Source organism: Lycium ferocissimum, chromosome 5 (assembly GCF_029784015.1).
Source record: "Lycium ferocissimum isolate CSIRO_LF1 chromosome 5, AGI_CSIRO_Lferr_CH_V1, whole genome shotgun sequence".
Lineage (NCBI taxonomy): Eukaryota > Viridiplantae > Streptophyta > Magnoliopsida > Solanales > Solanaceae > Lycium > Lycium ferocissimum.
Genome location: NC_081346.1, coordinates 32,426,180 through 32,444,443, shown reverse-complemented (window position 1 = coordinate 32,444,443; position 18,264 = coordinate 32,426,180). Strand labels below are relative to the sequence as shown.

General features: G+C 40.9%; 1 protein-coding gene across 1 annotated transcript; it reads left to right on the top strand.

Annotated features, from left to right (window-relative positions):
- Nucleotides 1-5,783: 5,783 nt before the first annotated feature.
- On the top strand, nucleotides 5,784-7,111 carry LOC132058373 (cytosolic sulfotransferase 5-like). The gene has a single exon (XM_059450900.1). It carries the CDS (start codon nucleotides 5,875-5,877, stop codon nucleotides 6,916-6,918), a length of 1,044 nt encoding a protein of 347 aa, XP_059306883.1. The 5' UTR covers nucleotides 5,784-5,874; the 3' UTR covers nucleotides 6,919-7,111.
- Nucleotides 7,112-18,264: the final 11,153 nt, after the last annotated feature.

Genomic DNA, 18,264 nt, shown 5'->3' with positions numbered 1-18,264 from the left:
TACATAGACTCCTTATGATTTCTTGGTTTTAATGATAAAGAATTTTGGGAGAGGTGTGCTAGATGTTTCTAGACCTCTAAGGGTGTAAGAATGAGGTAAAAATGAGTGGGAGTTGGTATTTATAGGGTGGAAGGTCGGTTTCCACCGATTCAATAATTGTCCTTCGCATTCGCGAGGCCTTGGCTCGAGTTCGCAGAGAAGCCTCTGGCAGCCTATCTTGAAATGTCCATAACTTTCTACTCCGATGTCGTATCGACGAATGGTTTATTGCATTGGAAAATAGACTCAATGAACTTAAATTTACATATGTTATGCATTCCATAACTACTCATATTCTCGGAGATACACCTCCCTCAAGTTGGACAAAAAATTATGTCCGGAATTCTGCCAAGTTTTCCCAAAATTTTGACAAATTTAATTCCTTCATTTCGCTTGATCCCGGAACCCTTAGATACTCTCTTAACACTTGTTAAAGGTCTTGATTAACCTTATAAGAGTTCCATGACCTCTCCGACTTACGTTACTTTACTTACGATGCGAAATTTTTTCAAGGTGTAACAACAAATCACGATGGAGTCGTAATTTTTGACATCAGGCTCGAAGGCGATCCCGATAAACCTCAACACTGGAAAGTTGGTCCCGGATGTTTTTCAAATCATCCTCGAGACTTGTTGCTTTATCTTGCAGACCCACATATGAGGAAGTTAGGATTTGAAGAGAATTCTCCCTATCTCTTAGTGAGTTGGCCGCATCTTCTAAGCGCATTCTCATAGAGGTCTGGAGGGAATCAGAATCTCGAATTTCAGCCTGGAGCCTTTCTAATTCAAACATCAAACGGACATTTTCCTCTTGAATTTTGACTTTACCACGGGATGGAGAAATGGTCCGAGCAAATTCAGCAGTAGAGGTAGTAGCCACATAACCCTAAAAGAGGGATAGTTAAAGGGTCAACCAGAAATACTGCGGACTTATGAAGAAATTCATGGGAAGGGCAAAATAGATACCTAAAGGAACAAATTGGCCAGATGGGCTAGTGAAGATTCCAAGCTGGCGACCAGAGGTTTAAGATGTGGAGATGAGCCCGAAGTTCCAGTTTCAAGCGGCGGAATAAAACTCCTTCACGATGGTTCGCAGACTGGGACAACAGGGCTTTCTTGACATAATTCGGCTGGAGAAACCTTGGGCTCCCCGGATGCTTTGCTGGAACCATCAAGTAAGGGATCCTGAGGACTACCAACCTGTGGCCGCTCATCATCATCATCATCAATAAAAACTACCTCGAGCTAAGCACCCTATTGTGCTTTGCTCCATGCTTTCATAAGCCGGCGTCCGGTTTGTTCTCTAGAACTAGTTCCTGCCAGGGAAGTTGATGCGTCCTTTGGTTTACGTTTTCGGATAGAGAAAGCGGCATTAACAATGTTTGATCGGGTGGTTTTTCGAGCGGGGACTCTCCGAGAAGTGGTCTGTCTCACATGAAGGCTTGCAAGGAGAGGATGAGCAAAAAAAAAAGGAAGAAAGAAGAGGTGTGAAGCCATACTCAACTAATGAAATTGAGTTTCACTTACCCTGGCTTTTTCCTCTCCACCAATCGGAGGTCATGCTTCTCCAAGATCGAGTCATATTGGGAGTGACACGCAGCAGTGCAACGACCCATTCGAAAAATCCCAACTAAAAGTTCCGGCTCTACAGGAACCGCTATAAAATAGCATAGATAAGAAAAAAGGATTGAGCGAAATGAGAAGCGATATAATAAAAAGATAAGAAGGGGGAATTCTAGTGAAGGGATTACGATTATTATTCCATGCCTCCAGAAATGGCTTTGGCGCGGAACGATGAAGGTGATAGGTCCAGATCATCACGAACCTATGAAGCCATACCCGGTCAAAATCATCCTCCGGGTTGACCAGGTAGCGTTTTCCACAAGGATATAGGTGAACTAACCCTCCTCGGAACACCCGGGGAGCATACAAGTGCATAAGTGATCAAGAGAGAATGCAATTCTGGCTTGGTCAGCCAGAACTTGAAAGTAGTAAACCAGGCGCCAAATTTGAGGAGCAACTTGACCGATAGAAACCGGTATCGGCGGCAGAAATCTTCAATGATCTGGGGAACTGAGAGCTTGAAACCTATCACAAAAGGATAGGTGCATACCATGGAGAAATCTTCAAAGTGATAGTTTATCCTGACTTCAGAATTAACAGTAGCAATTTCAACTTCAGGAGTGAAGTTGCAGTCTTCTCGAACTTTGGGAATAGTACCAGCGGTTATGAAGGAATCAATTTCTTCAAGAGATAGATGATGGTCAATAATAACAATAACAACATACCCAGTGTAGTCCCACATAGTGGGGTCTGGGGAGGGTAAGATGTACGCAGACCTTACCTCTACCTTTATAGGGTAGAGAAGCTGTTTCTGATAGACCCTCGGCTAAATAGAACGTAGTCTAATATAGAAATGTAAGAGAGATAAGACAGCAAAATATGAAGATAGCAAACAAATAAGGTAACACAGTCATACACACATAAGGATAATGATCTAAGCAACACTAAAATAAAAATATAACTACTAAGAAAGAGAAGAAGAAGAAGAAGAAGAAGAGATGGAAAGGCTCGGCGCGACGAAAATCAACTACCTACTAACTTTCTATCCTAATCCTCGACCTCCAAATCTTCCTATCTAAGGTCATGTCCTCTGTCAACTGAAGCTGTGCCATGTCCTGTCTAATCACCTCCCCCTAGTTCTTCTTCGGTCTACCTCTACCTCTCCTAACTTCTGCGATCGCCAATCTCTCGTGCCTCCTAACTAGTGCATCATCACTCCTCCTCTTCACATGCCCGAACCATCTCAGTCTCGCTTCTCTCATCTTGTCCGCCACGGACGCCATCCCAACCTTGTCCCGTATATCTTCATTCCTAATAATATCCCTCCTAGTATGACCACACATCCATCTGAGCATCCGCATCTCCGTTACCTTCATCTTCTGGACGTGAACGTTCTTGACAGGCCAACATTCTGCCCCATACAATAAAGCTGATCGAACCACCACTTTGTAAAACTTACCTTTCAGCCTAGGCGGCAACTTCTTATCGCAAAGCACCCTAGAGGCGAGCCTCCATTTTATCCACCCTGCACCAATTCAATGTGCGAATCCTCGTCAATCTCCCCGTTCTCTTGTATTACGGACCCAAGATACTTGAAACTTTCTCTTTTGGGTATAGCTTGTGCCTCGATCTTTACTTCCACATCTGTCTCTTGCGTTACGTCACCGAACTTGCACTCCATGTACTCCGTCTTAGTCCTGCTCAACCTGAAGCCTTTCAATTCTAAAGTTGTTCTCCAAACTTCCAGCTTACAATTAACTCTACTACGCGTCTCGTCAATCAAAACGATATCGTCTGCAAAAAGCATACACCACGGCACCTCCTCCTGAAGATGTTTCGTCAACTCGTCCATCACTAAGGCAAATAAAAATGGGCTAAGGCCTGACGACGGCGCTAAATCTTCATGGTACTTGAACCCAGCAGGGAGGATATCAGCGGCAAGGGAAGTGAGATCAACTTCTTGGCTTGTTGTTGAGATCGGGGCTTTCCTAGAATGACATTTAGGGGATAGAGTAACATTATGAGATGAACGATCGGGGGAAGAGGAAGCAGACATGATGGGGTATTTGCAGAAAAGAAAAAGATGAAGACAAGGAAGGTATCGAGAGAAGTTCTTTATCGTTTAAGGAAAGAAAAGATTTGGTTGAATTTAGGCTTGATCTACTGCCTTATTTATACCCAACTAAGGAAGATGAAACGTTTGGTATTCAAAGGGACACGATTTTCTATGAACGACAGCTTTATGTCAGTCATCGTGATTGAAAGGTTGCCGATGCTTCACAGTAGAAGCATTGAATTTGGATTTAACGGTTGCCTTTTTTAATGAACCGTCGGGACGATTCGTTTTCCCTCCATTTAGAGGGGATAGGTCTAGTAATGTTTCAAATCCACTCCCGGGTGTCACTTTCCTCCACCGGGAAGTGGAGAGACTATCTCAGATACATGACAAGATATAGCTTGACACGTGGCAGAATGAGAATGGAACACGTGGCAGTTGGGAGTGAAACATTGCTTAGTCGTTTCACAAGATCGGAATGAGAATTCCCGGATAAACCCGGAGCGAACCTCCCTAAGGAGTTGTCTCGGGTCATTAATGGAAGATTAACGTTATATGACCGGTTCAGATTCGAAGCAGATGTTACAATTTAGAATTAAAGCAGCATTTATTGTATATTATTACCCATTATTAGGCTAGATTTGCAATTCAAAGCTGGTGATTATCAGTTATAAATTGATTTTCTTACTTGTTATCAGCTATTTACTCATTATTTATAACAAATCAATTCGCGTATCTTTTAAACCACAAACAATTTTAATTGTACTCTTTTTAGGGTAAACACTCGGACTTTTTAAAATATCGACCGATGTGTATCGAATCCTTCAAATATATACGTTTTTTAAGGATCCAATACAAGTACGTTAATATTTTTGGAAAGTTCGAACAAATAGGTTAGCTAAGTCCCCTTATACCTACTTTGCGAGGTATAACATGATAAACGACTTATTCATCACCTCTCCAACAGACAAGAAGTTAAAATTACTAATATTACAATGGTAGTATGCTTTTATCCCTTTGCTGAAAAATTACAATGTATATATAAAGTATGTTAAATTTTCTCAACTTCTTCATGTATTTATTTATTTTTTAATCCCCCTTATTAAAAGTTGTCTCGAACACGGATTATCAGTACCTAAGTTGAACTTTTATAGACTGTATTCCTTGTCCTTAACCCTATAAGCGGCGCAGATGCTGGGTGCTTAACCCCCTGTTTGGATGGTGGTTTCCCGTGGTTCATTAATGTATGGTTTTCTAGGAAACCATGTTTGTTTCCATTGTTCTTAAAATTACGTGGTATGGTGTTGTAAACCCGTGGTTCATTCCATGGTTATATAACCATGAAAAGTCCCAATTTTTGAAACCACGAATTTGGTGGTTTTTCCGTGGTTACGTATTTCATTTCTCCATTATACCCTCCACCATCCATCCCACCCCACCCCCACCCTACCACTCACCCCCACCCCCACCCCTGCCCCACGCTACCACTCACCCCCACCACTCACCCCAACCCCACCCCCCGCCCTACCACCCACCCCCAACTACCCCACTCCTCTGCCACCCACCCCCACCACCCCAACCACCACCCACTACCCCCACTCTCATCCCACAACCACCCACCTCACACCACCCACCCCTCCACCACCCCATCCACTACTTACTTATTTTTTAAAGTTTCTATTTTATTCTTCACCTGAGTTTTATTAATATATATAAACTAATTTCTAATTAAGAGTTAAGGGTATTTTAGTAAACTTACAAGTTATTATCAAGACTGTACAAATAAACCAAACAATAAATGTTATTAAACCACAACAAACGATACAATCTATCCAAACATTGTATTCATTAATACAGTACAATACAATACAACACCATACTGTACCATACCATACTGTACATTAATGAACCACGGGAAACAACCATCCAAACATAGGGTAAATATTACTGACAGAATCTCTTTCTCTTTATGACATAACAATGAGAAACAACTTTGGTTAGACCTGCAGCAGGTACAGGTGCACAAGGATTCATGACACAGAAAGCAAGACAGTTTTCAACGCAGCACTTAAAAACCAAATTGACTCGTACACAATTAATAACTAAACAATTACTCCTTATGGCTAATAAACAAAACTTACGCGTTAATAGCATATTCTCGTCGACTCATCCTAATTAGGGAATCCAAAGTCTTCATTTTGCAGCATCCATCTATATATGTCTAGGGCTTACCAAATCAACCTAACACTCTATTCTTCACTGAGCAATTTCAAACTCGAACTAATGGCTGCTCAAGAATCAAACTCCAATATTACAGATTCTAACAAATCATTGGAAGAGGACGATGCTCTAATAAATGAGCTGCCAAGTGCACTGTTTTGGGATGTTATGGAGATTAAAAAATGGCAAGGCTTCTGGTTTGAGCCTGGCCTTATCAAATGTGCCATGAAATTTAACTCTTCCTTCCAAGCTAAAAACGACGATGTTTTATTAGCATCAGCTCCAAAGACAGGTACTACTTGGCTCAAAGCCCTTTGTCTTTGCATCTTGCACCAGAACCATAACATTCCCGAAAACGAAGATCTGTTAACTAAAGACAATCCACAATTTCATGTTCAGACCATTGAATCCTCTATTTACTCCACAAAACCAACCCCTGATTTGTACGCTACACCATCTCCAAGACTGTTTCATACCCATTTGCCTTTCACTTTTCTTCCTGATTCCGTCAAGAATACAAACTGTAAGATTGTTTGCGTAGCACGGAACCCGAAGGACACATTGGTGTCTTTATGGCATTTCTTCAATTCCATTTTCAGGGCAAATCAAGAGCCTTATCCCCTGGAAAAGGCAGTTGAGGAGTTCTGCACAGGGGTTCATCAATACGGGCCGTATTTCGAAAACGTGTTGGGATACTGGTTAGAAAGCCAGAACAGGCCTGAGAAGATACTGTTCCTGAAATATGAAGAGATGATAAAGGATCCTAAAGAGCAAGTGAAGAAATTGGCCTCGTTTCTTGGAAAGCCATTTGAGAAAGAAGAAGATGTGGAGAAAGTTGTGTGGAGATGCAGTTTGGAGAGGCTGAAGAACTTGGAAGTGAATAAAAATGGATCTGTAATTTATGGAGTTCCCAATGGTAGCTATTTTAGGAAAGGGATGGTTGGTGATTGGAAGAATTACTTGAATCGTGAAATGGAAGATCGCATTAACCAAACAACACTTATCAAGTTCCAAGGTTCTGGACTAGAGTTCGACAATTGAAATCCTTGTTTGTTTTTTTATTTTTTCCTTTTCAGAAACAGAAAGAAATAATAGTCTTTGTTGCTCTTTTTTTTTTTTTGCTCTTCATGAATACATGCTTGTTAAAGAGCAGTTGCCTGGTAAATCGGGTCATATGCTCTTGTGAGTTGTATTTTTGATTTCCCAATTCTGTAATTCGGTATAATTATTTGTGTCTATTGGTTTTCCTTCTCTTCTCTCTTTTATTTAATTCAGACCATAATTATGTGTATACTAGTTAATTGCGGCTTCGTGCAGTCATAAAAATGATCTCATTAAATTTACGAATGATTTTTTAATATCTAATTTTGTCTGTGCTTCGCACGGTCATAAATGACATCATTAAACTTACGAATGATTTTTTTTAATATCCAAATATTAAAGATATCGAAAAGATGAATCTTATAAAAACTAAAACAATCAATAATATTCCAACATATATTAGAAGATTTGACATAGTCACTAATCTCAAGAATCTCTAATGAATGATCGCAAAAGTCTTCCTTCTCTATCAATTTCATCTTCTACATACTCTCCGATAGATTATATAATTTCACAGCATATTCTTAAAAACTTCATGATGTGAAGGTCTCCTAAAATCATCTCTATAAGAGATGAATCCTTAGTTTAAATAAGTTGGATCCGTTAATAAACAACACACAGAAAGAATCAATTATAATTTGAAATTTCTTGAGCACAAAAGTTTCCCAATAATTTTCACCCTTCAGGTCTAATTAAGAAACGCAAAAAAAAAAAAAAAAAAAAAAAAAAAAAGAAAGAAAGAAAGAAAAAAGAGAGAGAATAAAACAGAATACGAAGGCAAATCTTAAAGAAAAAGAAGATAAATAGGTGGCAAAATATTAAATAACCGTGATGATTCTCCTAATACCTTACGAAATCTCATCAACAGATTCAACAAAGAAATTACACCTGAATATTTAAAATACTAATTAAAGAAGGTTAAATACAACAACAACAACACATATATAGTGTAATTTCACATGTGGGGTCTGGAGAGGATAGTGTGTATGATGACCTTACCCCTACCTTGTGGAGGTAGAGGGACTGTTTTGGTAGACCCTCAGCTCAACGAAAGATTTTCAAAGCAGTTTTTAAATAAGAAAATACAAAAACAACAACTAAATAATATGATAACCGAAGTACAAGAACAATAGCTAATAACAGAAATCGAAGAAGAAGAAATTACTAGAATAATACTAATACTACTGGTATGAAATGAGAAGCAGATACGGTGTTCCAAACTACCACCATGCCTATCCCACCGGAAAGCGAAACAATTCCCAAATGTCAACTAACTGTCTACCCTAATCTGCGGCCTCCATAATCTCCTATTTAAGGTCAGGTTCTCGGTAAGCTGAAGATGTGTTATGTCATATCTAATCACCTCACCCCATTACTTTGTCTTTCCTCTACCTCTCCTTAAAGCCATATCAATCTCTCACATCAATGTTAAATATTAAATGAAAACAAAAAATAGAAGAAACGAAGATAAATAAATGATGTAGTTAAAATCTTGTGAAAGTAAGTAATAAGCCCAATATACAGCTCACCTAAGAATTGCCATTTGTAATTTTTTTTTTTTTTTGTAGTCACAAAAATAAGTAACGTCTCTAATCTTTTTTTTTTTTTTAAAAAAAATCGCAAGGCATAAGTTTTTCGAAAAGCCGTAGTTTCAAACTCCCTCAAATTACTTTCTTGGAAATTTGCAAACCTACGCCTTAAGGTCTAATTTTGGGCAAAAGTTAGCCTTAAAGCTTAAGGCTTTTGGATAAAAGTTTGCCTTAAGACAAACTTTTGCCTTACCAACTTATGCCTTGCGAATCTCAACTCATGTTCAAACTCCCGCCTAGGGTCTAAAAAAATTAAAAAAAATCGCAAGGCATAAGTTATATATACGTATTAAGTTTCAACGAAACGTAACGTTTTTCCTTAAAAAACTAACGATATATTAAAAACATGGCAAATTTTTCATTTTTTTTATTTTTTTTCCGTAAAATATATATAAAAAAAAATATTTTTTAAAAAAAAAATATTTTTATTTTTAAAAAAATATTTTTCATATATATTTTTTAAATATTAATTTTTTTTTTGCTCAATGGCTTAAAAAATTACCTCCTATTTTATGAAAGTTGTATGAAATGTGTATGTGTGAGCAAAATTTTTAATATAATTTTCATATACAAAATTTTGAGCGAAAACTTTAAGCCTTGAATATTGTATGAAAATTGTTACAATGTTGTTGTAGTTGTATTAATTTTCCGTAAACCTAATATGAAATTTATATACAAACAATGTGAATGAAATTAAAGTCTTGAGGAAGATATACCAACCATTCTCATGCATAAAATTTTAAGCATAATGTTTAAGCCTTGATCAAGATATCACATTTCAACACAAAAATTTGAGCATTATTTTAAGTCGATTTTCAAAGTTATATACAATGTTTTGTTGTATTAATTTCGAGCCTATGAACTTTATACATGAAAATGTGAGCGAAATTTTAAGACATGAGCAAGATACAAATTTCATATTGTTTTCATACACACAATTTTGAGCGGATTTTTTTAAGACAAACACATTAAATACATTTTTCACAACATTTCTTTTTACATAAGTTTGAGTGGACAAACAAAGTTTTTGAGCAAAAAAAAATAATATTAATTTTTTAAAAAAATTAAAGACCACCTCCAGTGAAGGACATTCCTGCAAATTGGCCGTCTATAATAAGTTAAATCTTTGAAGTAAGCCCACTTTTTGAAAAAAGCCCTTATAGACGCAAAAGCAATATTTTGCTGATGGTCTGATTTTCAAATGTAGGAGGTTCTGAACAAGCCAATTTCTGTGACGGCCCAATTCACAGCCTATGTACTTCGAAAATTGAAATTAAGCTCAGCAAGAAATGGATACATGCAGGGACGGACCTAGATTGTTCCAAGAGGGTTCAAGGCTTCCTCGGAAAAAATTATTATTTGCAATTATAGATTATACACGAAATTGGTTATATAAAATAAATGAACTCACTTAACACAAATATGAAGCTAGCTTCTTCTCATTTATTGTTTTCGTTAAACTAGTTCAATGTAATAGTATATTAAAAATTGAGAAAATGGCCAAATAAGCCCCTAACGTTTGATCGAAATCTCAACTACACACTATACCTTAACGGGAGTCCTATTACCTGCTGGACTAATTTAAAATGAAATATATCGCTCCCTAAATGCTGAGGTGGCAAAGAAAGTGTATTTCACTCTCTCAAAGAGAGTGAGACGCAAAAATAAATTATTAAATTTTTAACTTTTTGATTTTTTAAAATCTTTCCTTTCTTTTTATCCAATATTAAAATTTTATCACTATTCACACAAAAATGCCTTCTTCATTAAAACACGCTCCTTCTCCCATTTTCATAGCCGCTGCCGCCACCCTCCACTGCCAGAGCTCCAGAGAACCCACCCAAACTCGTCGCCGCCGCCCCCTTTTTCCCTTCTTTTCTCTCTCTCCCTCCCTTTCTCCATCATGACCAGCGAACCCATAGCTCTGGCGAGGCTCCACCACCACACTACTGCTCCCCCCGTTCTCCTCCCCCACTGCTCCGACAAGGAGCTCCAGCTCCGGTGAACCGGAGCAGTCGCGAAACAACCTAAAGCCCACCGCAACCACCAATCTGTGAACCCCAGATCTAATGTGAACCCAAGAATCTTCCTTTTTTCTCTACATCAAGAATATGACAACAAATTTGTAGATAAAAGACAATGATTGTAAATTGTTTAACCCCACTTGACTATGAATGAAATAAATTATGACAAGTAAGTTGGAGATAAAAGGACAAGAAAAAAAAGGGGTTTTATTGCTTAAGAAATCAATCGGCCACAGCCATTTTTCGGTGATCACAGTGGCGAACGGAGGGGAGGGGATGAGGGTGAGAACGGAGGTGGGAGAAGAGGGAAGGGGGCAGTGGCTGGTCTGGAGATGGAGTTCGTCGGAGCTCCAGCGTGGTAGCTCGTCGGCAGTGACAACAAAGAAATGATAGAGATGAAAAGAAGAAGGAACATGAGGAAAAGAAATGTCACGACCCAAGCCGATGAGTCTTGACGAGTGCCTGACCTCTATTGACTAGACACTCTTATAATCATATCTGGATATCACTGAATAACAGGGTGGCCCATCTATGACTTATAACCGAGCTATACTGGCTGTTACAAAAAGAACACCATGAACTAAGCATCAAGATCTCACAACCACCTATGTATATAAATACTGAAAAGAACAATGCAAGCCGACTAGGCCGCGACATATGCTATACACAAAAGAATAGGAGCTGACAAGGCTACACAACATCCCAACTACATACACCCATCTACAAACCTCTAATAGAATACAAAAGAGAAAGGACGGGGGCGGGGCCCCGCGCCATATATATGTACGGGTCAAAATAGCATACCAAAAGAAAGTGAGCGCAGCTCCGAACCAGCGGAGCGCCCGACCCACCGTGAGTGGAAGTCCTACGGAGTGGGACCGCCTGTCTGTCTACCTGAACCTGCGGGCATGAACGCAGCCCCCCTCCCGAGCAATAGGGGAGTCAGTATGGATAATGTACCGAATATGTAAGGCATAAGAACAACATGTACATAAGAATCATGAAAGAAATCTGAAACATTAAAGCTAATCTCAATATCGAAAGTGCCTGCGGCGTATGATATGCGTGTTGTCTTTAAAAATCATATACATATATATCTTGTTAGTCTTTGAGGAATGTACGGCCCGATCCATAAATGTTAGTGCGAGGAACGTACGGCCCGATCCATATATCATGTCATCTGCATCCGGTAATCTGTACTACGCATTTGCGGTGATGATGTGCACATCTACGTGCCTGCCCGACTGACTATAGCGCGGCGCGGTGTGAGAAAATAGCTATACATACATATAAATGCATGAAGGACTCATGAAAGGATACTGCGAAAAAGCGTAGATATGAACACATGAAGTCAATGATACAATGAATCCTATACCATTTAGGAGTAGAGTCTTTGGAACTCGCTTGCTTACTTCTTTCGTTCGTATGATAAGGATCATGCCAACTGAATGAAATGGACATTCTTAACATACCTTAAAGCGTATCTAATTGTCCAACGTCTACTTCTCGAACTCGTAAGTCTACAATCAAGATAACATAGGCCATAGTTAGACCATTTACACCACTTACTATCCAATTCAAATACGAAAGGAACTTAACGAATCTCGGATAGCATCTCCTTTGTAAATGTAACAATCCCTCAAATTCCAATTCAACCCAAACATCATCATCATCATCAACAACAACAACAACAACAACAACAACAACAACAATACCAGTATCTACATATGAAAATATAATCAATACCATCCCCAAACATCTCCCAAAACAGCCCCCCTAGCCTCAACTTAACTCAAATAACTTACCGCTTTCATAACTAGGCTTTCTTCACTTTAGAATATTAAAACTATTGGTATTTAACTTAAAAACAAAGTTAAGAATCTTATACATACCTTAAAGGGACTAGAACTCCAAAAATCAAACTTCAACTCCAACTCCTAAGCTCAACAACTTCAATGGAACCCTAGGAATAACTTTTCCTTCACAAACTCGGGTTCACGGGGCTCGAATCTTGCTAAAACTCCTCTAATTTGATAGGAAATGTAGAGAGGAAATATATTAGGGTTTTCTCTAGTTTGGGAATGAAATATGAGGAATAAAAACGCGAGGGCTCCGTGTATATAAGTGGGACAAAACAGTCCCAGCGACTGCGGGGCGATGAGTGGGTCGACGGCTCGTCGACTGGCTCGGTCGTTCTGCCACCTGAGGGTTCAGAGGCTACGACGTGTTGACGGCGTGGAACGACGCCTCATCGACAAGTCGACAGCTCGTCAAAGTGGACTAGTTTCCAGCCAGTTCCCTGAGTCGTTCCAACTCGCGTCGGTTCGATTCGTTTAACCTCTAATCTTATCGAATTATAAGGAACATATACTTATACTTCGGTACACGCGAGATAAGGTACTTAATGTCTCGAAAACTCAGGTGCGGATCTTCGTACTAAGGGTATCGACCACTAGGAATCCATGGAATTTCTTACAACAAAAACGAGAGGCGTAACATCCTCTCTCTCTCTCTCTCTCTCTCTCCACTTTAGAAACATTCGTCCTCGAATGTTCATACAAGTCGTGGGTTATAAAAATTTTGGCAGAGCCTCCCCTGTAAATATACCAATCTAACCTGTACACAGCAGCCCAAAATAATGCCACACAGGGCTATACAAGGCAATAACAACCATAGTCTCACACGACCAAAATAAATATCATATACCTGAAGTCTGAACCTCCTCGGAAGATGAGAATAGATGTGGATATCTGGTCTTCATATCCTTTTCTGCTTCCTATGTCATTTCTTCAACATTATTATTTCTCCAAAGCACTTTCGGTCAAGCCACATCCTTAGATCGCAATCGACGAACCCATTTTCATCCAATATAGCCACAGGGGTCTCTTCGTATGATAATTGCTCGGTCACCTGGATATCATCTACCGGAACAACTCTCGAGGGATCTCCTATACACTTACGGAGCATGGATACATGGAATACTGGGTGTACAGACTTCAGATCGGAAGGTAGCTCTAACTCATATGCTACCTTACTCACTGTGCGAATAATCCTATATGGTCCGATGTATCGAGGGCTCAACTTACCCTTCTTGCCAAATCTCATCACTCTTTTCATAGGCGAGATCTTCAAGAAAACCCAATCGCCTACTTCAAACTCTAACTTGCGTCGCCGATTATCTGCATAAGATTTCTGCTGACTCTGCGCCGCTGGTAACCTTTCTTCAATCACTTTCACTTTGTCAACCGCTTGCTTTATTAGATCTGGGCATATTAATTGATTCTCTCCAACATCAAGACATCCTATAGGTGATCTATATCTTCGCCTATATAAAGCCTCATAAGGAGCCATCTGAATACTGGAATGGTAACTGTTATTATATGCAAACTCAATAAGAGGAAAATGATCACCCCAGCTACCTCGGAAGTCAATCACACACGCTCTCAGCATATCCTCCAGTGTCTGTATAGTTCGCTCAGCTTGTCCATGTGTCTGTAGATGGAATGCAGTACTAAGACTCACTTGAGTCCCCAATCCGTTCTGAAAGGATCTCCAGAAGTTAGGCGTAAAAAGCTGCCCCCACATCTACGAAATAATGGTTGTAGGAACACCGTGGGTCGTACAATCTCTCTAAGGTAGAGCTTTTCATAATCCTCGAGTACACGTAAGTAGTTCGAGAGGTAGAAAGTGGTGACTTTGTAAGCTTGTATCAACTATGACCCATATTGAGTCACACTTCCGCTGAGTACGGGGCAAACTAGTAATGAAATCCATATTAATTACTTCCCATTTCCACGTTGGAATCTCCATAGCGTGCAATAAACCTCCGGGATTCTGGTGCTCTATCTTAACTTGCTGGCAATTTGGACACTGGGCAACAAACTCCGCTATGTCTCTATTCATACCATCCCACCAGTAAACTTCCTTGAGATCATGGTACATTTTTGTTGTGCCCGGATGAATAGAATAGTGAGAATAATGAGCTTCCCCCATAACTTGCCGACGAAGCCCTGCAACATTAGGAACACACAATCTACCTCAATATCTGAGTACTCCATCCCCTGAAATTACAAAGGGCGTCTTTTCTTTCTGAGGTGATGTATCTCGATAATGAACTAAAATAGGGTCCTCGTACTGATGCTTCTTTATCTCGGCTACCAAAGATGATGTCGCTGTGTCCTAAACAGTAATTCCTGTGTCACCCGAATCTAACAACTGAACTTCAAGGCTAGCCATCTGACGAACTTCGCAGACTATCTCCCTTTTCTCTTGCTGCACGTATGACAAGCTACCCATGAATTTACGACTAAGGGCATCGGCTACTACATTAGCCTTTCTAGGATGGTGAAGATTATCAACGTCATAATCCTTTAACGGCTACGCGGGTGCCTCGACGTAAATTCGAGTCCTTCATTTAAAGATGTGCGGAGGCTTATGGTCGATATAGATATCAACGTATGAACGCCGTATAAGTAGTGCCTCCACATTTTCAAGGCATGAATCACTGCAGCTAACTCAAGATCATGGGTTGGATAATTCTTCTCGTGCTTTTTCAGCTGTCTAGAAGCATAAGGAACAACCTTGCCATGTTGCATCAATACACACCCCAATCCAATACCTAAAGCATCACAATATATCACATAGCCATATGTTCCCTCTGGAAGAGTCAAGACGGCACTGAGGTCAACTTGTCCTTCAATATATGAAAACTCCGCTCACATGCATCCATCCACTGGAACTTAGCTAATTTCTGAGTCAACTTGGTCAATGGGGATGAAAGAGAACAAAATTCTTCCACGAACCTTGGCCCAAGAAGCTACGTATCTCCGTCGGTGTCGTGGGCCTTGGCCAATTCATCACAGCCTCAATCTTTTGAGTATCCACCCTAATGCCTTCATCTGATATAATGTGACCAAGGAAAGCCACAACATTCAACCAGAACTCATACTTAGAAAACTTCGCATATAACTCTCTATCTCGAAGAACTCTAAGCACTACACGTAGATGATCTGCATGTTCAGTCTCAGATGAAGAATAAACCAGAATATCATCTATAAACACAATCAAGAATATATCCAAAAAGGGTCTGAATACACGATTCATCAAGTCCACGAATATAGCTGGAGCATTAGTTAACCCGAATGACATAACACGAAACTCATAATGCCCATATCTAGTCCTGAATGCCGTCTTCGGAATGTCTTCCTCCTTCACCCTAACCTGATGATACCCCGATCTCAAATCTATCTTTGAAAAATATCTGGCACCTTTGGTGTGATCGAATAAATCATCAATCTCGAACGGATACTTATTCTTTATAGTCCTTTATTCGATTCTTATATAATCGATACGCGGTCGCAAGAGACATCCGTCTTTCGTATAAATAATACGGCGCTCCCCGACGTATGTCACCGGGCCTAATAAAGCAACACCTAGGGTAAATCCCTCGACTGCTCAACTTCAATTTCTTTCAACTTTGCGGTGTCATTCTATAGAGGGAATGGATATTGGCGAGTATACGTAATAGATCGATAGTGAAGTCAATCTCCTCTTTCAGCGGAATGCGCAAAGCTCGTGCGAAACATTGCTAGGAATTCATTAACCGCGAGAACGGAGTTGAAGGGTCGGTGGCATACGCGCATATCTGGCTAAACCCGACCCAAATGATAGATATGCCAGCACCGACCGTCTTACTTGTCTTTGGGTAGGAAATAAACCTACCCTCGCGAACAGCATTACCTTTCACTCGCAACACAGCTCGTACAGGCCGGAACCGGACTGCCTTCGTTCTACAATCAACATTAGCATAGCAAGAAGCCAGCAATCCATGCCATAATAACATCAAAATCGACCATATCTAACTCGATCAAATACGCTGTGGTATAGCGATTACCAAGCTATAATTACAATGAAATGCCACACCCTAGCTATATGGCACAGGTCCTGGCTAACGTGAACACCTCCGGTTTAATCGATTCGAGCTTTATCCCAAACTTACCAACAACGAATGAGCCACTGTATGATAAAGTAGAACACAGTCCCAATCGGTGCGTATACATCATAGGAGGAAATCGATAATATACTTGTAACAACATTAGGAGATGACTCGCGATCACGTACCCATTAATACATGAATCTTTATTCGAGGGCGGATTCGATGCAGATCTTTCACTCCTTCCTCGACCCGTCCTGTGGGTATGCCGAAAGTACCTGAAGGTCGTACGATTGAAGAACCGACTACGGACTACGTAAGGCCGAACAATACCTACGCCGTCCCTCGATGGACACTCACTCAAATCACGGCAGCCCGGTAGCCATGAGCGTAACAAGCATATGATCCCAATCGACACTATCGCGTGTCCCTTACCCGGGAACATCGTGGCAAAGGTGGTCTCCTGGCACGACTCCCGATGCATCTTGAGAACCGAAGCTCTAAAACCTCGACTCACGCGAATAAAAAGTAGATCAATTCTCGACTAGAAGCGGGAATGCTCGCCGGCGAATGGACGAATGCGAGAATGCTGCGTCTCTTGTCTCACACCGAACTCGCCGGCCATATCTAAAAGATCCCTTTCTTTCCGTGGCCGATCACCACTGGCGCTCGTCTTCGGCGACGCTTACGATCCGCCGGTCTGTGCATATGCCTGTGCGGGAGATATCCATGCATTGTGCCTACGGAATACTGTGCGCCTGTGGATGCGGCAAAAGCACATCCTGGCTGGGGGCGCGAACCTCTGGTGGTAAATAATGACGAATAAAAGCATCTAGAAACTCTCCGCTGGCTTGGTGGAGGGGCATCCTCTCCCCAGATAGCTCAGCACAGTACCGGCACGCGAAACATCACGGAGCCTATAAGAGCGGCTCGGCGGCTACGACCTCGGTCGCGTGCGTGACCCTTCGAAGTCCTTCGCATGCTATCGGTAAAGTCTGGGGTCCATATTACGCACTCTAATACAGAGAGCCTAAAAGGGGACCTAAACCAAGAAATTCAACACGCATTACTAGCTCGATTATACTGATCACGCTGGCTACACGGCAATGAACGACGGCTACCCGATCTAGTGATATTGTGGCAACATCGCGCATATCGACCGTGCGCATCTGGTGAGGGTGGAGGCAGGTAAGTGTGGAGGCGGGATATGTGAAGTACGGGGTAGGGTCTTACTCTCGCGCTTCCAGTAGTCTGTGAGAAGTAGTAGCCTCCTTGGCCTCTCCACGCTCTTGGCGAGTTTGTAGCTTTCTTTCGAGGCATGTTGAAATCGAACAAATTATTAGAAGGCGAACTCTTAACACGCGCTCATCACCACGATCCCCAGAGAAAGAAGGCAGCATCCTAAATGTCTGACAGCCTCTTATCTATAAGTGTGGTGCACAACACGCTCGTAAACAAGACTACTCTTAGACACGGTGTATACAACCACAGGATGGGACGCTCGACACCAGCACGATGCGACCAGCCCAGATGAGTCGTGACGGTGCTGACCTGTTGACCGGACACCACCCATAATCGTATCTGGATATCAGATAATAGGGTGGCCCGTATGACTTATAGCAGGAGCTATCTTAAACTGTTACAAAACCACTTGTGAACTAAGAATCAAGATCTCCATGACCACTTTTATGTATATAAATGCGAAAAGAGCAGTCTGTGGGCTTCAGTGCTCCGCATGCTA

What these genes read in the sequence shown, in the direction of transcription:
- LOC132058373 (XM_059450900.1), top strand. Translation starts at nt 5,875, where the DNA reads ATGTCTAGGGCTTACCAAATCAACCTAACACTCTATTCTTCACTGAGC.